Genomic DNA, 24,721 nt, shown 5'->3' on the forward strand with positions numbered 1-24,721 from the left:
TAGTAACCTAGAAGAAAGTATAAGACAACTGCAAATGGACCTGATTAAAATAAATGAAACACTGATGAAGTATATCAATTCAAACAACACAAGGCTGGAAAAAATGGAAGATGCTTTAAACAGATATTCAGATGAGGTGGTAAAACTGAAAAAAAATCAAAGGTCAAAATGACGTAAAGGCTGACTGAATATGAGACTGCTCAAAAAAAAGAGAGGTTTAAAAAAAAAAAGAGAATTAGAGGATGGAGCACATGGGGAAAAACTGAGATTTTCAGATATACCAGAGAAGCTAGAAAGAACAGACTGTATTATTTTCATGAAAGCACAAATAAGCAACTGGACCCATATTCCACAGCAGGAGCTGTTAGTTGAAAGGGGACATCATGTGCATGCTCCAAACCTGGCTATGAGAAAGCAACCTAGACCTTTAAAATAAAGATTCAATCTTACCAGCAGAAGGAGTGGATTCTGACATAACTGTGATAGAAGGACAAAGTACTAAAATTGGGAGACAGCAGAGTGTTTGTGGAGAATGATTACTCACTGTATACCAGACAGAAGAGAAAATTTATTCCACTATTCTCGAGAAGCAGGTGTGAAATTTAAACTGCTGTGCCCAGTTATCTTCAAAATATTCTTCCCTGGAAGGACAAAATCATTTCTGATGAAGTAAATGCCAAGGAGGAATTACAAAGGTTTCTCCAACAAAAACTGAGCTGTAACAACATACAGAGATTCTGCTTCTTATTCTTCTGGTAATAAAGACCACAGAGGGACTGTGCCAGTGAAACCCTTTCCAATGTTTCAATGGAAAATGCTGGAGAGAAGAAAGGGAGCAAGAGATATGACTAGAAGAATCAATAGTACACTGGAAATGAAGCAGAGACATGATTTGAGAGATGGAGATGAACAGGAATAAAACCAGTAACTTGGAAATTGACAAATTTGGGATTGCAAAGCAATAATTATAGTTGTGAAATATGACAGAACAAGAAAATCTGGAAATATTGGGCTTCTTTCGACTTTGTTGGACTTTTATTCGGAAAAATACTTAAGGGGAAGAGGAGGGAAAAGTTAACTGTAAGCAAAACAATTTTCTTAATACTACTATTTTTATAATGTATGATTTTCTTTGCATGTTATAAACTTTTCTCAGTTATTTTTAAGTGTAACAGAGATACTATTGTAAACAGGTGTTTCTGTTTTTTTTCTCTTTTTCTTTCTCCCTTCATCTCTTTATCCTTGTTCAGTTTTAAGAAATGTGCAATATTAAAAAAAAAAAGGAAGAAGAAAAGTTTGGTTATGAGAACATGACAAAAGAAAACTTAATGTGCTTTTTCTCATTCTTGTGTGGGGGAATGACTGGATTAAGGTCCTTAGCTTGATCCAGTAACAAGTTTTAAAAGAAAGCAAGTAACTGAAAGATAATATTGAATATTATAAGGCTTTTTTTCTGCAAATAAATGTATGCTTAGCATCAGTTCTGTATCTGGTGCTCATGTCTCCATGGATACAATCTGATAAAGAGAAATTGGCTACAATCTGATAAAGAGAAATTGGCTAGAAAAACAGAGAGAAACTGTCTAGGAGATAATGTTCTTTGAAAGCATTTACATGTTCTTCCACTTGGGAGAGCTGCAAAAATAAGACAAAACCAGGCAGCACTTAGTAAAAGCATAGGCTGCACCATGTGTCTTAGCATGGATAACCTTTCTTTTAGGTTAATTCAAGTATATGAGTGTGGCTGTAAGTTAGGGGCATTTGTTCCTATTAAGACTGTAAAACTTCAATATTGGAAGATGTACATAGTTTCGTGTGTTAGTATTAAGTTAATAGGTTTTGGGTAAGATGTTTATTTATTTTTTTTGTTTGAGGGCTTTCATTAAAACAAAAAGTTTTGCAAGAAGTGACATAGGCTCAAATTGATATGACAAGAAACAACTGTAAAAAAGTTCAGTCTGCCAAAAAGTGTATACATGTAACACAAAAGCTAGAAATAGAAATTTAACAAAAATCTGTTATACATACAAGGTGGGAATAATAATTTTTAATACAATAATGCTTTAAATGTCAATGGTCTCACAGATAAATACAAAAAAGAAAGAGTAGTGAACTATATTAAAATGCAGAGTGCAAATAGTTATGCTATACGAGACATACTTGGAAAGAACAGAACATATGAATTTGATAAAGCAAGGTTTTCATGATGGTTATTCAGCAGAATACCTAGGACAAAAGAAAGGAGAAGTACTTATATTAATTGAAAGAGGAGCTCCAATAGTGAAAGAAGAAGATAAAGATGGTAGAGTTGTAATACAAAGGGGCTACTGGGAAGGGAGGAAGTTACACTGCCATGTATTTATATTCTACCTAAAAATGCTACACTGCCATGTATTTATATTCTACATAAAACTGCTATAATGGAGCTTAAGAAAATTCTGGGAGAAATAATCAGCTTTCAGCAAGGAATATTACTTATAGGTGGGGACTAGAATTTCATTTGCAGCAGTGAAGATGTGTCTGGGGGACCCAGAAAATAAAGTACAACAAAGGAGGGTAGACATTTGAAGAAAGTTATGAAAATATTTGGCATGGAAGATGTGAATTCAGTAATAAGAGTTGGGAGTGAATTTACATATTATTTCCCAAGATACAAAAACTGGGTTAGGCTAGACAGAATTTACATTTCACAGGAACATGTGCATTTAATTGAAGATCTTGATATGCACCCAATAACTATTTCTGATTATTCACCAATAGCTAAAATAAAAATGCAGTTTACTGAAATAAAAATGAAACATTGGCACTTTCCCACCTATCTGTTGAAATGAGAGGAATTTAAGTAATGTGTAGTGGAAGTTATTCAGGAGGTATTAGAGAAGATATAAATTCCTTCTGAAACTATAGCTAGGGAGTGGGAAAAAGTTAAAGTGGAAATAAAAGAAAGGGAGATATGGATAAGAAGTAACAAGAATAATTTAGAGAGACTGACAAATGTTAAAGTACTACAGAATAGGGGGAATCTCACAGAATATGAGGAGGTGCAGCTGCAAAATGCTAAACAGAAAATAAGGGATTACCTCAATAATATGCATCAGTTTAGAATGATTGCTGTTAAGCAACTGTTTTTGATAACTCCAGACCACAAAAACCTTTAGCACAATGACTCAGGTAACAGTAAGCAGAAAGGGCTGTCATTAAGCGTAGGGAGCCTATAACAAGGAAGGTAACAAGAGATCCTGTAGTGGTATTAGAAATATTTTGGAAAGTCTATCAAAGTCTGTATAAAGCAGAGGAATATGGAAATCAAGAAAATGTGCAAATGGAAATGTTTACTGAAGAATGTTTACCTGGCCAAGCACATGCAGCAGTTGGAGAGAACACAGAGGTTCCTGACCAGGAAAATCCAGGGTTTCAAACACCTATCGTATACAGATAGGCTAAAAGCTCTGCCCCTCTACTCAGTCTCATACAGACTGCTCAGAAGTGACCTATGTCTGGCATACAAGGCCATTTCAGACCCAGCCTCGATGGAGTTGCTGCATATCTGTAAGACAAACTCCACTCGTGCAACCCACATGCAAGGCCTTAACCTGGTCTGTGATATTAATAGAACTTGTTGGCGAGATAGACTTGTGTCCCAAAGATTCCCCCATCTGTGGAATAGACTCCATCTCCATGTCAAGCAGAGTACCTCTCTACCCCTCTTTAAGAGGAACCTGGACGACTGGATGGGAAAGAGAAAATATATACCTGGGATCCCACCTGTGTCCCTGCTGGACAGTGGAAACAGGTGCTGACTTTGAGGGAACATGGACGAAATTCTTGACTAGGCTTATAAGGGCCTCCGGGCCAATAGCCTAGTATCATCTTATGAACCTAAGAATTAAATATGCCAAGGTTAGAGGTAGATGAGGCTCAATTACTAACAGTTAGGACAGGTGGAGATAAGATAAAAATGGTGATATATAACCAATCTACAGGAAAGTCCCCAGGAATGTATGGTATGCCTGTGGAAGTTTGAAAGCTGGCAGGTAAAAACTGATAAAGATCTGGAAGGTTTTGTTTAACAGTATCTTAAGAGGAGGAGAAGTACTAACATCCTGGAAGAAATCGGTGGTAGCTGTAATACCTAAAGCGGGTAAAGATCCATCAGATCCTGTTTCATATAGTCCCATTTTAATATTAAACCATGATTATAAAGTGCTTATGTCTATAATGGCAAAAAGAATGGCAAAAGTGATGCCAAAATTGATAGATATGGATCACTGTGTGGTTTTGTGGATAGGAGGCAAACATCTGACAACATTAACAGAACACTGATGATCCAGAGGGAAGCAGAATGTAAGAACATACCACTGCTATTGGTGGGTCTTAATGCAGAGAACATAAATGACAGAGTAAGCTGGGACTTTATGAGCAGGGTAATGGAATCATTTGCATTCCTTGACAAAATTATAAGGTTGATTAGGATATATGAGGGATCGGAGGCAAAAATTAAAGTGAGTACGATCCTCTCTGATAATTTCTGCTTGGGCAGAGGAACTAGGCAGAGGTATCCTCTTTCCTCTTTGTTATTTGCATTATATTTAGAACTATTGGGAAAGAAGATAAGGGAATCAGAAATTCAAGGACATAATTGGTATGGAAGTCAAGAATAACAGTCTCTATTTGCAGGGGATATTATTTTATAAGTTACCAACCTCAAAAGGACATTACCATGTTGTGGAACATTTTGAGACAGTTTCAAATCTGTTTGGGATACAAAATTAATGAAGCTAAAACAAAGGCAGTAAATGATGTACCCACACATGAATAGCTTCAGCATTATCCATATATATATATATATACATATATATATATATATATATATATATATATATATATATATATGGATAATGGCAAACCCGATGTCATTAATCTCTTTGTTTGCTGTTTCTTTTGACTGTAATATCTCATGAACCTAGGCCTGCTCATAATATTGTTCTTATGTTTTACAATGCATACTCACTAGATGCTCATATTATTCTAGTTAACATCTTTCTTAAGGTACAGAAGATTAACCAGTTGTAGTACATGATTGTAAGCTGTTGTTATCTGCACTGTTTTATTTTTTATTTCTCTCTGTTTGCCTTATCATCTTTCCTCTCTCTCTTTACTATTTTAGTAGCTTGAATAAGTGGACCCTGCAAATACCCATATAATTTGCCTCTACCCTCCTGGAAGACCATTTCCTCTTGTCTGCTAAACTCCAACCCTCCTGGCATCGGAGATATCTACCAGACAGACTGTGAAAGTATGTTATTCATACATGTTTAACCCACATCAGCTGAACTGTGTGAACCAGTCTAGCTACTTGCACAGGACTGCCAGCAGCCAATAGGCCCGGCCCTCTTCACTACTCTACTCTAGACTTCCGACTACCTTTTTATACTTCTATCTCTCTTCCCTCTCACCTTTCCTCCTTTATTAGCCACCTACGAGTATATCAGTGATACTTACTCCCTTAGGCCACTAGGTGGCATCCTTTGTTCTTTTAAGTCTGCTCCTTCCTGATTTATTACAACACACACCCCTTTATCTCTTGATTTGGTGTCTGTACCTCTCCCTATCCTTTTTACCTCCTTTCTTACTCTCAGGACCCTGCTATACCAAATCCCACTACTCCCCTGTGCTCCAAACCTTAACATATTCATAGGTTTGACTCTACCCTTCACATACCTTATAAATATATACTTATTTTCTTACCTACCTGCTGTTTTCCCCTCCTTACAGATTGTTTTCTCTGTGCCACACCACTCCTTTGGCTCTTCCGCTCCGTTCGCCTCATGGCTCACTCCGCTCCCCTCCCTGCCCCCAAATCCCACCCGCCCCTAGCACCTCTACCTTTATACCCTCATAAACACACCTCTCATAATCTATCCCCACCCCTTCTAGACCTAGCCCCTCCCTACTCCACCTACCTTCCTACCCCAGCTTCTAGAACCAGCCCCTCCCTTCTCCACTTATCTTCTCTCCTTCCCACTCTTCACACTATCCTCCCACTCTATTTCAGTTATAGATTCTCTAAACATGTCTAATCAATACCAACCTTTGCTACTTATATCCTTCCTAACTATCATCATCTCTACTTATCTCTCCACCTCTTATGAACAAGCCCTTCCTTATACTCTAACAATTCCACACAAAGTAACCCTAATATCCCCCCTAGCTCTAACAATTACCTATCTCAACACCATCCACAAAACTTCCTACCTTCAAGCTAAATATCACCGACTTTCTCACATCAAATATCCTACTCATAGCCTTAAAAACATTTTTACTACTACCACAAAATTTCTCAATCTTACAACCCTATATTAATCTGCTCATTAATACATGGTGATATCCACCCCAACCCTGGCCCTAACTCACCCCTACCATTCTCTAAAAGCCACCAACTTTTTACAAGACCAACACCATCTACCAAACCCCCCAAATCACTCTCAATTGCTCAATTAAATATACGCAGCATCTGTAACAAAATACCACATATCCATGCCCTTCTAGATGTCCAACAGTTTGATATACTCTGCCTAACCGAAACTTGGCTCAAACCTACAATTAAAGATAATGAAATCACCCCCCCTAGCTATAACATACTCAGGCAAGACCGCCTAAACAAAAAAGGTGGTGGGGTAGCAATTCTGTATAAAACCGGACTGCAAATAAGCAAAGAAAATCATACTCTTCCATCTGACAATAATGTAGAAATAATTATTTCCAAACTTCAGCTCAACCCTCACAAAACAGTTAACATTATCTGCACCTATCTTCCCCCAGGAAAAAATCCCACTATTTTAGAAGACCTATTAAATTGGCTTTCACTAAATCTCCCTCAAGAAACTATTCTTTTAGGAGATTTTAATATTGACTGGAATTTATGTCAATACACCTATCCACCCACTCTTATTAACCTACATGGCTTTACTCAAACCATTAACTCCCCAACAAGAACAAACAAACAAAATAACAAAGAAAGTATACTTGACTGGATACTTATAAACAGTCCCCAGCTAAAGTATACAACAGGGACACTCCCAGATGACCTCAGCGACCACTCTCTAACATATATCATCAGGCATAAAACAAGTTTAACTATCCCCACCCAAGTCATAACATCCCGTAGCAAAAAATTCCTTGATCCCATTCTGTTTCAAAATGAACTTATGCAAGTTAATTGGTCATCTCTTAAATCTCTCCCTATAGACAAAGCTGTTAACTACTTCAATCATACTTTTCTGACAATCCTAGAACATCACGCTCCAATGCGTTCTATACGAATTAAATCTAAAACAGCCCAATGGCTTTCTAATGCCACCAGGAACCTAATCCTTAGTAGAAACAAAGCCTGGATAAAATGGCGACTCAAAAATACAACTGATCGCCTTATTTTCAGAGAACAAAGGAATTTAACAAAAAAAGCCATTCTACAAGATAAGAAGAACTTTTATACTCAGCTACAACAAACATCCCTACACCAACCACATAAATTCTGGACCGCCATTAATACACTGCTATCACCAGGAAAAGTTGCCACACCAAATCCTATTGATTCAAACCCCGACTGCCCATTACAAACAGCTAATGCCTTTAATACTTTCTTTACCTCTGCCATTCTAAAGCTAGCTAACCAACAAAGCCCTGATACCTCCAAACTGCTAAACCAAGGCCCCACTCCCCCCCCATTCAACCTCAAACCCATACCCACCACATATATATCATCCTTACTTCAAAAATTAAAACCTACAACTCCCTCAGCCGACAAATTACCAGCAGAATTCCTTAAAATTGGTGCAAAAGCCATAGCTTACCCCATCTCCATATTGATTAACAGGACCATAAAAGAAAGCACAATTCCATCATTATGGAAAATCTCTTATATCATCCCACTGTTCAAAGGTGGTGACTCTACTGAGTATTCCAACTTTCGTCCAATAGCATTATTATCACCACTTGCAAAAATAATGGAGAAATGCATCCACAAACAGGTACTAAATCACCTGCTAAATAATAACCTCCTAGCTAAGTGCCAACATGGTTTTCGCCCTTTCCATAGTACTACTACAGCCTTACTATCCTTTATCGACTCAATAAATAATAGCCGCAATAATAACATACCCTCTTCAGCCTTCTTCGTTGACCTATCCAAAGCCTTTGATATGGTCAACCACAAACTTCTCCTCCATCACCTGAAGTCCCTCTCTTTGACAATGCAGCCTTAAATTGGTTCACATCCTATCTAAATAACCGTAAACAGGCGGTACTCTGGCATAACCATCTCTCTGATCTCCTTCCCACCTCTATAGGAGTTCCTCAGGGCTCTATCTTAGGCCCTCTACTATTTTCCATCTTTATAAATGACCTTTACCTAGCTACTCCTCTATCAACTTGCATTCAATATGCTGATGATACAACCATTATCTGCTCAGCCCCAACACAGTCAGAACTTTATTCCCTTACACAAAATACCTTCACTACCATAGAGCAATGGTTCTCCAACCATTGTCTCCTCCTTAACCCAAAGAAAACCAAACTCCTGATTTTTACGCCCACCATCCTGTCTCCCTCTATTAATTTCTCACTCACAGCCAACAATGGCATCCTTATCTCCCCAGACAATAACACCAAACTACTAGGCATTACAATTGACAACCAACTCAAATTTGACACACACATTGACTCTACAATAAAATCAACTAACAGAAAACTAGGCTCTCTGTATAGAATTAAATCTTTCCTTACTCCTGAAGCCAGAACCACTATAGCTAGAACCCACTTAATCTCTTCCCTTTTATATGCCTCCTCAATCTATACAAATCTTTCTAAATATAATCTTACCAAACTAACTACGTCTTATAACAATATTGCCAGATTTGCTACAGCATCTCCATATAGGACTCACCATTGTTCTAATCTTAAAAGCTAGGGTGGCTAGAATTACCCAACCTTATACATTTTAACCAACTTACAATCGCCCATAAAGCTCTCTACCACCCAGACAATACCCCAATGCTCTCCACCCTCATAAAACCCTATAGCAATCTGAAGAACCTGCGCTCCTCTAACAAAATACTGATTCATACTTCTCTTTCTAAGAACTCAGCAGGTGACTCCACATTTTCAAACTCAGTTGGGAAACTATGGAATCAACTACCTCAAGACCTCACCACTCAAACATCAATCCCACTATTTAAAACTAAACTTAAACTCTTCTTTTCCAACCATTGGCTTTGCTCTTGCAATAACCCAGACTAACCCTTCATATCTCCCTGCTATGAGATTTTTTTCCACCCTCTCTTTATCTCGTATATCTAACTCTCTACAAAGCTGTTTCTATTACCTCACTTCTAATAAAGGAACTAAATCTCTACTTTTCATCTTCTTATAAAGATGTATTAGACTAACTAGGTACTTTATCTGTACTGTCATACTGTACACTTTTCTAAGTAATAGAGAGACTACGTACTGTACCTCATATTGTACTCAAATGATTTTAATTCTAACAGAAGGTTTAAAGTATATGTTATTAGATATTATTTGTATATGCTGATATATTCTGATAAAGTTTTTGTTTTAGTCTTACTATAGTAGTACTGTAGAGGAGCTTTTCTCCCCGGGCCTCCACTGAAAATGGACATGTATCCAGTTGGACTAGCCCGGTTAACAAATGTAAAATAAATAAAATAAAAATAAATAAATATATATATATATATATATATATATATATATATATATATATAAACCAGCTGGAAGATACTGCAAAACTCCACTTCTAGTAATTCAAAATAGCGAAACTCCAAGAAGGCACGTTAATAGTACAAAATCTTTTCCTTTATTGACGTTAGCGCTTTCACAGGTGTCCCTGCTTCATCAGACGTTACAAACAAACAGTTATCTTGCATCATTATATAACAGATTTAAAACACATCACTTCCTAATCTAATGACATCATTTCCCTTGTAAATTAAAGAGCCATACACTCAAATGAAGCAGTATGGCTCTTTAATTTACAAGGGAAATGATGTCATTAGATTAGGAAGTGATGTGTTTTAAATCTGTTATATAATGATGCAAGATAACTGTTTATTTGTAACGTCTGATGAAGCAGGGACACCTGTGAAAGCGCTAACGTCAATAAAGGAAAAGATTTTTGTACTATTAACATCGTGCTTCTTTTTGGAGTTTCGTTGGCTTTTGAATTACTAGAAGTGGAGTTTTGGCAGTATCTTCCAGCTGGGTTTGTTTTGCTGATATCACATCTTGGGATCTGTTCGTGTTGTTTTTTCACATATATATATATATATATATATATATATATATATATATATATATGGGGATATGATAAAATGAAGTATTTAGGAGTATGGATTAAAATTATTCTAGTGTGGCAGCTAAGGATATATGGGAAGAGAATAAACAAAAGATAATACAAAACTGAGAGAATGGAAGCTCTGTTACATGCATAAGAATAGTAAGATACAAGCACGCATATTTTTACCAACCAGAGGAGAAGGTGTGCATAGCAAATTAATAAAGAGCTGAAGAATTTTATCTGGGAAGGGATAAGCTGATTCTTCCAATAAAACAAGGCTGACTGGGATTACCCAATTTGAATGGGGATTTAAGAGCAACACATTTAAGGTTCCTAGACACAGCACAAACAGAAAAGTATAATTCAAAGTGGAAAAGGATGATGATGAAACAGGAGGGAAACTTGAAGAAAAAAGGAGAGAGTGGGATTTTGCATGCAGATCTTTAAGGAGAATAACAATAATAATACAGAATATTATATTCATAAAGTAGCAGAAAGTATTCTAAGAACTAAGCCAACATGGAACTGGAGAATGGAGATTCTGCCAATAGGGATGACTGCAATTAGTGATACAGACAACAGGCAAGAGGGGGTGGCATTTATTGGAGAAAACTGGCAAGGGAACCAAGGTACTGGTTGCAAATAACTAGAGAAGAAAAGGTAAGAGAATGGGAAGAGGCCAAGAATGTATTTAGACTGCAGGTTAGAGAGTGTCTTCCCTAGCAAGGATTGATATAAGAGTACAGGCAAAGACAAAGAAAAAGAGGGTCCTAAATGAGACCAGCACTTGTCAAGTTTTTAGTAGAATCTAGAACAGAAGCTGCCATTAAAAAATGAATAATTAGTAGAGCATATAAAATATTGCATGATAACTATAAGAATCAATCAGAGGAGGTTAGAAAGGACTGGGAAGAGAGACTGGATAAGCAATTCACAAAGGAAAAATGGGGGGATACATGTATGTCTCAAAAATATGCTAAAAAATCTAGAAGATTTAGGCTTTTTGCTTGGAAATGTTACATTGATATTTGTATACCCCAAGTAGACTCTAGATAAATTTTCCTCAGGTACACAGTAAATGTTGGAGCTGTGATGGGGAAGAAAGTGGTAACTTGGAACATATTGCCTGGAACTATAATGAGTTGGCAGACTTTAAAGATTTCCTGCAGACTACTCTGTCAGAGATGCTGGGTAAGCAAACTGACGTAACTAGGGAAATCATGTTTCTGAGCTATGATACAAAATCAGAACTGCCTAGAGATAGCAAGGGTTTGTTGAGTCTAATGGTGGCTGCCAAAAAAGCAATTACTAGAGAACTGAAATCAAAGTCTAAACCAACTGTACTAGAAATAGTGAATATAGTAACAGAGCCAAAACAACTGGAACTTGGATCTTTAGAAAAGAGTAGGAGCAAATTACATAGGAAAATGGGAATTGAGAGAATAATACATATAGGAGAGAAGTGAGGTTTAAAACAAGGGAAGACTTGAATGAACTATATAATGTTTGACTGAAAATGTTTGGGTAGATCTATAATGTGATCTATAATGTTCGCAACTGTAATTATGTCAATATGGTTTGTGATGTAAAATGCTTGCAGCTGGGATTGTTTCAATATGGTTTGTTTTCGTTTATATAAATGTGTCACAAAAGGAAATATTGCCAGCCCAGCTAGCCGGAATTTTGTAAATAATTATATGGCATTCATGAATATTAATATGATTTATATAAAAGTGTGATGGGGGGAGCTACTGCCAGCCTGGCTATCTGGAATCTTGTAAATAATTAGATGTCGGTTGAGAATATTACTATGATTTATCTAGAGGTGTGACAGAAGGAGATACTGCCAGCCCAGCTATCTGGAATTTTGTTAATAGTTATATGTCATTTGTGAATATCAGCATGATGCAATTGCTTATGTCATCACTATATTAGAACTGTATGTTATGTGTGTATCAAACTGCTGGAACAGAATTGTCTGTAAAGTACTGAGCTTATCAGTCTGACCACAGTGTACCCTACTGGATTAGAACAGAAATGTATCTAAACTATTGAAACTGTCTAACTGTATATAAACAGTGGAAAACTGGAACATAAAAAGTTAACTTACAAAAAAGAGATGTTATCTTTCAGTTTCATTCAACAGGAGACAGGATGTCTATACAAGGGGACTTTCTGTGTTGCTTTGAAAGAGAGATAATTACTACACTTGAGATGTAGAAGTGTTTTATTGTTTTAGGACTTACAGGATCTGCAAACAATCTAAGGAAAAGCCTTTATTTATGTATGTTTCACAGTGAGATGCTAAATGCTGTTAGTTTCTGACAAAGAGGGGGTTTAGCTTGGGAACTAAAGTCAGGTGACAAAAAGTGATGTCATCCATGCTAACCCAGCAGTAACATTTGATTTGAATTTAAGAACTCTGAGAGAGAGAGAGAGAGAAAGAGAGAGAGAGAGAGGCACTCTGAGTTTTGTCTTTGACTTGGAAACTTACACTCACCACTTCTGCCTGCTTATTGTTCTGTACGTAAGTTAACTAGGGTACAGTAATTTATTTTAGATTCAGTAAGGAATATAGTAAAGATTAGTTTAGATGTTTTCTGCATTTATTTGAGACTGTCCTGCAATTGTTTTAAATATTTCCTGTGATTTTGAACTATAAAGTTACTGTGATGATTCACTGAGTATTTTCTTGTTTTTTTATTTAATATTAAATATATTTAAACCTATTTTTGTGGATATTTGTGAGACATATTAAGCTCTTAGAGTACTTGCATATCTATTTGGTGATATTGTGCAGGCCACTCCTAATAGCCTTGCTCTTAGTCAAACTACCATTTGGATTAATAGTAACATTACACAGTAAGACTGAACACCCTTTATTAAGGGCTTTAAAGTAGCCAATAAGTAGTGGTTGGTGGCAAGAAAAACTACCTTATACTCTGGCAGAAGGGTGCACAGCTAGTAAACCTGTGCCAGCCTTTCCCATGTGTGTGTGTGTGTGTGTGTGTTAGCTACTTGGGCACGGACACGAAGCACTGGTTGGACAGAGAGAGTACTGGAGGTCTTAGCGTGGATACTCAGCTAACATCTCAACTCTATGGCTGTGTCAGTGAGGAGTCTTAGTGGGGATCTGGAGAAAGAGGGAGAAACCAGCCCCAGACTGACTGTGATCTCTGTGTGCTCTTAAGGGAAACTGCACTTTACTGTGTGTGTACTTGTCATCGTCCCAGTGTGTACATCCCCCACTGTTGCCAGTGGTGAGGATTGAGGCTCCTTGATTACTAGGCCGGTGTTGGGGCATCGCCTATGAATTGGTGGGCTATCCATGATTACTGGGCCAGTGTTGGGGTGTCACAAAATGTATGGTTGCCTATGCCATAAGTGATAATTTAATAAAGATGTTTCCTATTAAAAGAAAAAAGATCTGGGACAAACAAGAAGAAGTCAAGAGGAAATGAGGGCATCCAGCAAAGAGATGGATAGACTGTGTGAGAGAAAACCTGTGAATGTCTTGCATGTGCTATGCACAGAATTGTCTGTGCATACCAACTAACATAACGTGCACAACAATATAACACAAAATACCAGACAACATAATGCAAGACTGCCAGCACTAATTATCTGCAGTAGCACAATTTTATGTGCAGCATATAGGAACACAATGTAGAAGAGTATTTACAGTAGCAGCACTAATGCAATGCAAAACACAGTGTAGAGCTACATATTGTAAACTCTACCAATGATAGCACTCTGTGGAAATATAATATAAAATGCCTGAAAAACACAATGTAGAATACAGTGTGTAGTAAAACATCATAGAACACTGTATAATGCAACATAAAACTAATTCTACAATAATAGTGTGCAATAACAACATAATGCATACTGTACAGTGACACAATATAAAACAGGTCTATGATAACACTCTGCAGTAATACAATGTAGAACACAGCTTATGAGAATGCACACAAGACATTGTATAAAACAGAATACAGTTACAGGATAAACTTTCCACAACTCTCAAGAGCTGATTAATGCATACTAGCTCATTAAAATGAACACTAGTTGATCTGTCTTTTGCCACTTACATATATAAAATGATATCAACAAAGAACATTTTTCATAAATTTAATGAGTAACCTTGATACCAGGGGTAGTCACTTTGGAATAATAATTTGCTTAAGCAGCGCTAGAGTCTAATATGAATTCTTTATGAAATAGACAAGCCAGTGCTGTAAAATTCATCACTTCAACATTTCTAAGGTACTGCTCTGTAATGACTGATCATTGCACTGACCCTACACAAAAACAATACTTACTTTTACTATTCCAACAAACGAAGGAAAAACAACATAAACTAAATAACCAAAGATATAGAAGGCAACAAAACTACACCAAAAAAAATCCTCCAGCCTATAATAAAATAAGCACGGCATCACATACAAAATATACAATATACAATAAGCACTGTTGTCCCTTCAAAATTCTAACAGGAGTTCATCAGAGTAAATTTTCAGTTTATACCACACTACGTTATATAACCTCAAACACCAATCATTTCAAAATAAAACCCCAACATCATAATTATTAATTAACAAATGTGTATACTTAAAGATACAAGTGCAAAATAAACAATACATCATCCAAAAGTAGCTAAACTTTCAGGGTCTGTCAACACATGCATAAAATCAATAATGCTTAATCAATACATAAGTTAATATTTATATATTATAAGCTGGAGTAATTTTTCCATCTGGTTTTGCTACCTTCTATATTCTTGGTTAATTACTTTTACTTACTATACCTGCACATATATTTAAAATAAATTAGAATCGTTCTCACCTGATCATTCAAGCCCACGCTCACCAGTAGCATTTCTCCTACCATTCCAATCCAACCACTTCCTGCAGGATTGTGTGAACTTACACCTCTGCGGAACCAAACCTGGTTAAAAATGAAAACTGTCATTAATATTCAAAGCATGCAAGAAACCAAAAACTTACAAACACATGAAGTTATAAACCACATAATCAACAGTGTAACTGATTCACAGAACTGTGCTAACATGTCTCTTAGTAGTACTGGAAGATTTAGTCTGAGGAAAAATTTTTAGACCTCCAATCTGCTGTTAGCCTACAAAGCATTAATTTTATAACATAAAGAGTACTGTATAAAGAAAGGCATAATTCAATGAACTGGTTCAGTTAATAAAAGCAAATTACCTTAAAAATTCATTGGATAAGAGTCAAGCAGAGGTTTACTGACTATCTTATATCTGTGTTTACAAAACCTAATACCATCTTCAATTACTGTTTCTAAGCACAGTAAAAAAATAAATCGTTAAATATATTTTTACTTTGACTTGTAAACTGTCTTGTGAATTTTGTATCTGCTTTCTATTTTTATTATTTAAACACATTTTGAAAAAAGGCTCTAACGTATCTTGACATTTCAGAAAAGTTAATATGTTGAACTTTAGTACTTCAAACATGGGCAATCTGGACAGCTTCATAATATCTACTATCATAAGACAGTAGTTTCTGCCTTTTTCTCAACAGACACTGTTCATTACTGTACACCCTTAATGCAGTATTTTTTTGTCTAGAGCAATACCTATGCAACAGACTATCGATTGTAACATTCTCTATGTGTGCACTAACACAACGCACAATAATGACAATGCATACACTGCCTTTGCTCCATAGAACATCCGGTGACCCACTAACTAATGCAGCAGTGCAAGTGTTCAATAATTACAGCATGAAGATGCTGTCTGCCATTTCAGAATGACTAAGAACTACATGGTTCAGAGGAAATGAAGACTAGATGCAACTGCAAAGGAAATTCCATTTCCTGTAAGAAGAGAAGCACATATCTCACTAGAAAAAATATATTCAGTCCTCTAGGATCCCATTAGCTGAACAACATTTTTTGAGATTAATGTTATTAGCTGGCATCCAATACCAAGAGATCTGGTTGGGAAACACATGTGCATTCTAAGGTTTGTGAAACAGAGATGTATGAATGTGAAGCAGATCTATATGAATGTAGACAAAACTCTAGAAGTGCAAACACTAGATGTGTTCAAGCTTTGCATCGGCAAAGCAGTATGTTTATGGACATGAAGTACACAGCACTTTTAACAAATAATTACATACTGGTGATTATTACATATTGGTGATTCTTTCTTTCCCAAGTTTGTGGTAACCTGAGAATTCACTATATTAGCCCTTGAGGTGGTAAATATGGGGGACTGACTCGGCATGAAACAGCATTCCATGACGTCCTAAGTCTAGTGTGCTGTTGTGATGTGGCCTGCTGTGATGTGCTCTAGTAAACTGTTGTAATGTGGTCTGTTTTGCTGTTGAGACAACACTGCATTCATTTTGAAAGTGCTGAATAATGATTTCTGCAGATGGGCTTCTGTAGTAGGTGCTGTGATTTTTGAAAAGCTTGTTTCAAACTTAGCACCATGTAATTTAATAGCAGATAGGGTTTGAATTTTGTTTTGTTTGAGGGTTTTCACTAAAGCAAAATGTCTTGAAAAATGTTATTAAGGTTTAAATGAAGATGAGAAGAAACAACTGCATAAAGATAAGCTTGCCAAACAGTGTGTGCATGTAAGATAAAAGTTAGAAATACAAATTCAAAAGAAAGTACAGTTATGGAAGTTGAACTTGGCATAATAGTAGATGTATAAACAGTAGCCTTAGCGATATAGGTTATATTCTGCCAAGGAAATAACAGATGGCCAGCTTCCAAACCTTCAGGGTAACTTTCACATGGCAAAACTGCCAAGCAGCTCAAGCTGAGCTGACTAAAAGACATGCTTGGGTGCAAAGCCCTTCAGAGCTTTTTTGCTAGCAGAGAGATGGAGGCTGAGCCCTGAAAGGAGAATGCTAGGATTAACAAAATATAAATTAAATATAAAAAAATATAAACCCTGGCATAAAAAACACACAAAAAAAACAAGGGGGATGGAGAGAGGGAGCAGCTGCCGCAGAAGTGATCATTTGGACATCTACTGTTATGGTAAGCTCAGCTTGCACAAATGTATTATGTTCTTCATGTTGATCACTGCTGTAGTAGTCTTAGCTATATGGGTAGATACCACAGTTAACTATATATGGGAGAGGAAGAAGAATGGTCAAGAAGCCCCTGAAAAACAGTCCTAGTAAAGGTCAATCTAGACCTAAAGAAGAAATCAACCTTGCGTTGTAAAAGTATGTACAGGCGACCAAATAGATTCTACAATACTTCTAGAATCTAACCCTTTCCAAAAAGCCATAGGTGAAGCCAAGGCCCTGGTAGAGTGGGTCTTGACTCTGCCTAGAACTGATTTGTCATGGTGAGTATAACAACCAACCATTTGGAAATAGTCTGTTTTGACACACTGTTCCTTCTTTTACCTTCAAAAGAAATGAACAATTGATCCGAAGATCTGAAATATAGTTTGGCTTATAGTAAACCTGGATGCCACTTTAGGCATAAAAGAAGGATTAGCTCTCAAAGAAACATTGGCCCTATGGAAAAAAGTAGGTTGAATCACCATTAAGAGCTTGCAACTCAGATACCCTTCATGCAGAGGTCACAGCAATCAGTAAAACTGCTTTCCATGTTAAGAACTTCAAGTCAGATAGATTAATTGGTTTAAATGGAGCATTAGCTTCTCTAACACAAAATTAAGATCCCAAAGAAGAGCCACTGGTTTTCATAGAGAACTCTTATACAAAACCCCTTTCAAGAATATTTGATATGAGACTGCTTTGAAAGAGTATGATCTACAGACAGACATGCTGAAATGACTAATAAATGAACCTTGAAAGAGAAATCTGAAAGGCCACAGGACAGTAACTTACACAAATATTGTAAAACAAAAGAAAACTAGTCCTGAGTGGGTGCTGATATGTTGCTGGCACCAACTAGAAAACATTTTCCATTTGCTAATATAAGATTTTGTAGTAGCAGGCTTTCTTGCCTCCATTAGTATCTGCTGCATGGCCTCAGAAAAAAGGTTCCTAAACAGAATTAAGACCCTATCATCAATTCAACTGAAGATGATTGATGTTGGGGTGTATCAAACAGCCCTGTTCTTGTGTGAGTAAATCCATTCTGTGAGGAAGCTTGTGGTAACTGCCCTTGGCCATTTTTAAAAGAAGGGAGAACCATAGTTACCTGGACCAGAAGGGAGTCACCACAGTGATCCTGGGGGATTCCTTCTGAATCTTCAGAAGTACCCTTGTATTAGTGTAAAGGGTGGAAAGGCATACAGAAGCATTCCTGTCTAAAGAAAAGAAAAGGCATATTTCTTACATGGAGTCCTGGAACAGAATTTTACCATTTGTTTGTTCAGAAAGGAGACAAGCAGGTCTACTTTATGATCTCCCCACAGATGAATCAAATCTTGGAAGACCCACTGATCTAGCTTCCACTGATGAGGGTATGCCCTGGTCCTGCTCAGCTTGTTTGCCACACTATTTTGCTCTGAAGGAATATAAGATACATGTAGAGTGAGATTATGCTGTGAAGCTATATCGCAAGCTAACACGACTACTCTGCAAAGGAAGTTTGACTTGGTTCCCCCTTGCTTGCTGATGTACCACATGACTGTGGTATCATCTGTAACTACTAAAAGAGGTCCCAGGGACCAAAGATGGTTTAGAAAGCTGAGTGCCTTGATCAGGGGAAACATCTCCTTGATATTTATGTGCTTGCATCTGTCCTTGGTGTCCTGTACCTCCTGCACTTTTATCCCTCCTGTAACTGCTTCCCAAGGAAATTCAGAGGTGTCTGTGGTGGATGACTGCTTTGAAGCAGGGAAGAAGGGAGAAGAGAAGACCTGGATTTAAGGATATCGAATTGTCTCCATCAAAAAAATCTGTTCTGACAAACCCCAGTACTGGGATCCGAAAAGATGAAGGGTGTTGACACTGGCACCAAAGAGATTTCCGATACCACTCTATCTTTCTCATGTGGAGCCCTGCCAGGGGAGATGCAGTAAGACCAAAAATGCTGAGATATTCCCTCATGCTGACTGAAGTTCGAGTGGAAAACCTTAGGAATGGATCTAAATAAAGATCTATTTTTTCCTGTGGAAGAAAAGCTGTTTAAAATGAGGTGTCTGGTTGACATCCCATGAACACAATGCTGTGCAAGGGAGTCAAGAAAGTCTTTTGAATGTTCTCTTGGAATCCTAGCAAGTAATCTCTCACCCGAGAGAGAAATTCCTGACATTTTGAAAAAGACTCTGCAAAGATAAGCAACTCATCAAAATATGAAAAAATGTGGATACCCTGTAGCCTGCAATGAGCTACAATTGGAGCTAGACACTCTGTAAACACTCTTGGTGTAGTTAATAATCCAAAGGCTATGGCACAGAAATGATAATGTGATCCTGACACACAAAACCTTAAGAAACGTCTACAGTATGGATGAATAGGGATATGACGATAAGCATCTTTTAAGTCCAGTTTTACCAGGAAATTTGAAAGAGGAAGAAGCGGTAGGAAAAAAAGTGACATTTTCAATTTGGGTACTGTCACAAACAGGTTTAGGATAGAAAGATCCAGAAATGCTCTCCAAAACGTTTCTTTCTTTGGCACTAGGAACATCCTTAAACTAAACCCCTTCCCCACCTGGGAAGGGGGGACTAGTTAAATCATTCTTTGGGACAGCATGTGATGAAGAACAAGTGGAAATAAGAGAGTCTAATTTGCACGATGAGGAATGACTCCCCTGGGAAAGAGAAATTTCCTCTCACTGCCATCTGGAACCCTGATCTGTTGCCAAACAGAACAATGGAGATTTGGGCTTTCTGGAAGAGGAAAAAGGGCCAGGGTGAGAGGGGGTCACAAGGTCTCTTGAAAACTTATTTAGACTTGGCTTTTGGAAGGTCTGAGAGTTATTTTTTATAACCTCCTTGCCACTTCTTCTTAAAAATCCATTTACCTGAATTCTGTTGAGACTGTTTATTCTGTTTTTCTTTGCCACAGATGGATGAGGAGAAAGAAAATACTTTAGACAATTTGGAAAAGGAGGGTTGAAAATGTTAGAGAGATTCCCTGGATCAGCTCACCCCTTCTAGCATACTTTCTGATCACCTTTGCAGCAGAGGGGCCAAATACAAAATTTCTATCCAAGGCAGAATTTAAAATATCATTTTTTTGCATCTGGGAAGTTCTGGGAATGCAGCCAAGCAAACCTCCTTGAAACAGTACCAGCAGTGGCCATAGTCCTGGAAGAAATATAAACAAAGTCATATACACACTGCAATCAATAAGTGCTGATCTATGCAATAAAAGAAACTAAGTTTCTCCCTTGCCTGTATTACTTCCTTTGGAGCTTTTCTCCCCAGGCCTCCACTGAAAATGGACATGTATCCAGTCGGACTATCCTGGTCAACAAATGTAAAATAAAAAATAAATGAGTTATTTAAAGTAGATTTTTCTTCATAAGAAGAAACTGTAGATAAAACATTCATACTTTCACAATATGTCAGAACAAACTTTAGCATATGAGCCTGACAATTTAAAATTCTGAAAAACAAAAGTTGCAGAAGTATACACTTTTCTCCTCATACCTATCAATAATATACCCATCTTTATTAAAAAGCCTAGGATTGGAATTAATGAAGTATTTAGTAGCAGTGGAGTCAACCTGACCCACCAGGGTCAAGTTTGGGAATAGCGTATAAAAATTTAAAAGTCTGAGAAACTTTATACACCCTATTTGCCTTTTTAGGTACAGCTGGCTGACTATCAGGAAAACTGCAGGCAGTAAGACACATATCCTCTAAAGGAGAGAGGACAGGAGGAATGGGTGTAGGTTCTAGAAAATCCCCCGTAACAACTCCTAGTATTTTCTGAGGTATTGAGAAACCTCCTTGTTCTTCCACTGGAAACACCTGGACATTCTATCAACAATCTCAGAAAAAGAAACTCTCACAGAGGGAATCAGAAGCTGAGTTTTCCTCTAAGGCTGAATCAGAAATCTGAAAGCAAAACCCTGAATCCATCCCTGCATCTTCCTGCTCAGTCTCAGAATCTTGAATCTCTTCAGGAAAAGAGGCATCCCTCTTCCTTTTACCAGAAACTACTCTACAAGAAGGATTAATAACCTGAATTAAACTATGAGCCAGTCCCAGTATACTACTCAAATCCAAAGAAATTTGAGGAGTAGCTGCATGCTTAGTTTTCTGTTTCTTTTTGACATGAAAAATGGGGCCAACCATGCTACTAATGGCAGCCACTGTTTCCCCCAAGGATGGGTACAGCATTCTAACACAACAGGGCAACCTCCCCTGTTCCCTCTCCCAGGATGGACAGGGTCTCCCTTGCTCTCTGATGGGACTCCAATAGCCACAGAGGATGTGGCTAATCCCCATAGTGAAAATGTAGTTCCAACACGAAGCTCTCAGGATGGCAAAAATACGATGAATACCTCGGCTCGGACACACAGAACTTTATTAGACTACAATCATAACAGATAAATAAACGTTAAGCGCTTTCATCTGCTTATGCAGACTTCCTCAGAACGTACAAACTGACATTATAGTGCTCCTTATATATCACATATAGGTCATTTTGGCGCCAATATTAATTAATTAATTAAAAACTTTTTAAGAACTTCCTAAGAACTTTATAAGAATGCATTTGTCACACATAAATTTAAAAAACCAAGACTATATTGCTCATGTATAATAACAGTAAATACATATGTTATTAAAAATACATATATTGTTAAAATCAATTTTATCAATCTGACTTTGTTACACAGTGCAGTCTTGCTCACACAACACTATTGATGCATAATAAACGTCATAATGTCTAGCTCTTATAGTAACTATTTTAAAATGCTAAAAATGCATACCAATATCAATGTCTTATAAGTGTACATAAATAAATAACCATCAACTTAAAAACTGATCCCTGCTATTATATAGACTCATGCATAATAATTATATATATATAGGGTGAATACATTATTTATTTAATATCAAAAAGGGTTTTATACTAATAAAATCATTGATCCCTGGGAAATTGGTAGCATCTGTGGAAATCTGCCACTTGCTCTCTCTCATTGCAAGAATTGCTTTAAGATTTCCACCATAGGGTGATGGTTCTACCTTATCAATGATGTTATACTTAAAATGATGACTATCATTAGTGTTTTTTATATGTCGATACAGGGCATTTCTATCATCTTTTTTACTAATGGCATATTGATGCTCATATATGCGTCGTTTAAAGTATCTTTCCGTTTTGCCTATGTAGAATGCATTGCATGCTACACAGGTGGCTATATATATCACAAATTTAGAGTTACAATTGCCGAGTAGCTGCATGCTTAGTTTTCTCTTTCTTTTTGACATGAAAAATGGGGCCAACCATGCTACTAATGGCAGCCACTGTTTCCCCCAAGGATGGGTACAGCATTCTAACACAACAGGGCAACCTCCCCTGTTCCCTCTCCCAGGATGGACAGGGTCTCCCTTGCTCTCTGATGGGACTCCAATAGCCACAGAGGATGTGGCTAATCCCCATAGTGGCTGTAGGTGCTATATTAGAGGGATCCAAGGAAAAGGGGAGTGGTCTGAGCTACACCAAATGGCCACAGCAGAGTCATTCACCTGTGGCTGAGGCAAACTGCTAGCCTGCTGTGGTGATGAAGGATGTTTGTTTAACTTTTCCTTTTTGCAGTTGGAAGAAGGACTGATCATGGGACTAACAATTTGTTCCACGGTCAAGCCGAAAATGATCCCCCTTTTCCATGAAAGACAAGCAACTAATGGTGGTAAAACTACCAGTCCAAACAAGTTACTTTTTTGACAGAAAAAGAATGCAGTAAAAAGTACTTTCAAACACTATAGCACTCCCACAACAGAAAATAAACACAATTTCTCCACAGAAAATATATCACTTATTATATACTACTTTTAAACTGACAGAAAAAATGAGTGCTCCATTTAAAAGTACATTAAAGTCTTGAGACAGTCTGTTAAAACACAATACTCCTAGTTTTAAAATAAGTTTCTTGAAGAGGAAAGTAATAAAATTTCAGTAAATATATAGAAAATAGAAGTTTTGTCCCACCAAGGGAACTTATCTGCCCAGCAAAGGAAAGCACAAGCCAACCCTCGATCTTCAAATTCCTCAGAGGAACGTTCTCGTTGGCTGCAAGAAGGTTCTGCTGGGTTTCGTGCCCAAACTTGTCTTTTAGTCTGCTCAGCTTGAGCTGCTTGACGGTTTTGGCATATGGACAGTGCCCTGAAGTTTTGATAGCTGGCCAGTTGTTATATCCTTGGCAGGATATAACCCATATATCTAAGGCTACTGCAGCAGTGATCAATATGAAGAATGTCTGTCACTTATAATAAGTGGGTGCAATAACTTTATATCACTATTCTGTCCATATTGTCTTGGAATATAAATGGCCTTACAGGGGCAGCACAGTGGCACAGTGGATAGCACTGTCACCTCAGAGCAAAAGGTTCTCTGGTTTGATTCTCAGCTGGAGTGCCTTCTGTGCAGAATTTGGATGTCCTCCCTGTGTACATGTGCTTCCTCCTCGTGTCCCAATTTTCTCCCACATTCCAAAGACATGTAGTAAGTGGACTGGATACTCTAAATTGGCCATAGGTGTGAGTCTGTATACGAGTGTGTGGTATGGAAGAATAGATGTGGCAGGGCTAGCCACCCAATGGTGTGAACCTTGGCTCTACAGGATTGTCACTGTTGAAGTGACACCCTGACCCCATGTGCAAAAATGGGAAAAAGGAGTCACGGGTGGATGTAAATGGTCTTAGTTGTATATACTAAAACAAGCAGTACTGAATAATATTAAGAAATGTAGGGTGCAAACAACAATGCTGCAGGAGACGCATTTGGATAGAAATGAGCATGTGGGTTTGATGAATAAAGGATTGCAGGATGGATGTTTAGCAGAATATCAGGGGGAAAGGAAAAGAGGATTAATACTACTGATTTCTAGATGGGCTCCAATAGTGATAGAAGGGAGGAAAAGACAATCGTAAATTTGTGGTAGTGAGGAGCTATTAACAAAGGAGGAGTTTTGTGCTAGCATGCATTTATATTCCATCAAAAACTGCTATTATGATGCTTAAAAAATTGGGGAAGAAATAATCAGTTTTCAGCAAGGAGTATCATTTATAGTCGGGGACTGAAACTTGATTTGCAATAGTGAGGAAGTATCATGGGACCTAGAAAGGAACTATAACAAAAAAGGTAGGCATTTCTGAAGAAATGTATGAAAAACTTTGGATTGGAAGATATGAATTTAATAGTAGGAACTCAGACAGAATTTACATATTATTCCCCTAAGGTACAATTACTGGGTTAGACTGCA

The 24,721-nt window shown here is 37.4% G+C and overlaps 1 protein-coding gene across 1 annotated transcript in view; it reads right to left on the bottom strand.

Annotated features, from left to right (window-relative positions):
* The window catches only part of TECPR1 (tectonin beta-propeller repeat containing 1), a gene marked incomplete in the record, with an annotated part of 1,181,271 nt that overhangs the window by 857,691 nt on the left and 298,859 nt on the right, over positions 1-24,721 (bottom strand). Inside the window, 1 exon segment of the mRNA XM_044089712.1 lies at positions 15,200-15,301. Within this exon segment, the coding sequence (XP_043945647.1) occupies positions 15,200-15,301 (102 nt within the window).

Source organism: Protopterus annectens, chromosome 12.part0 (assembly GCF_019279795.1).
Source record: "Protopterus annectens isolate FY-2018-M chromosome 12.part0, PAN1.0, whole genome shotgun sequence".
Taxonomy (NCBI): domain Eukaryota; kingdom Metazoa; phylum Chordata; order Ceratodontiformes; family Protopteridae; genus Protopterus; species Protopterus annectens.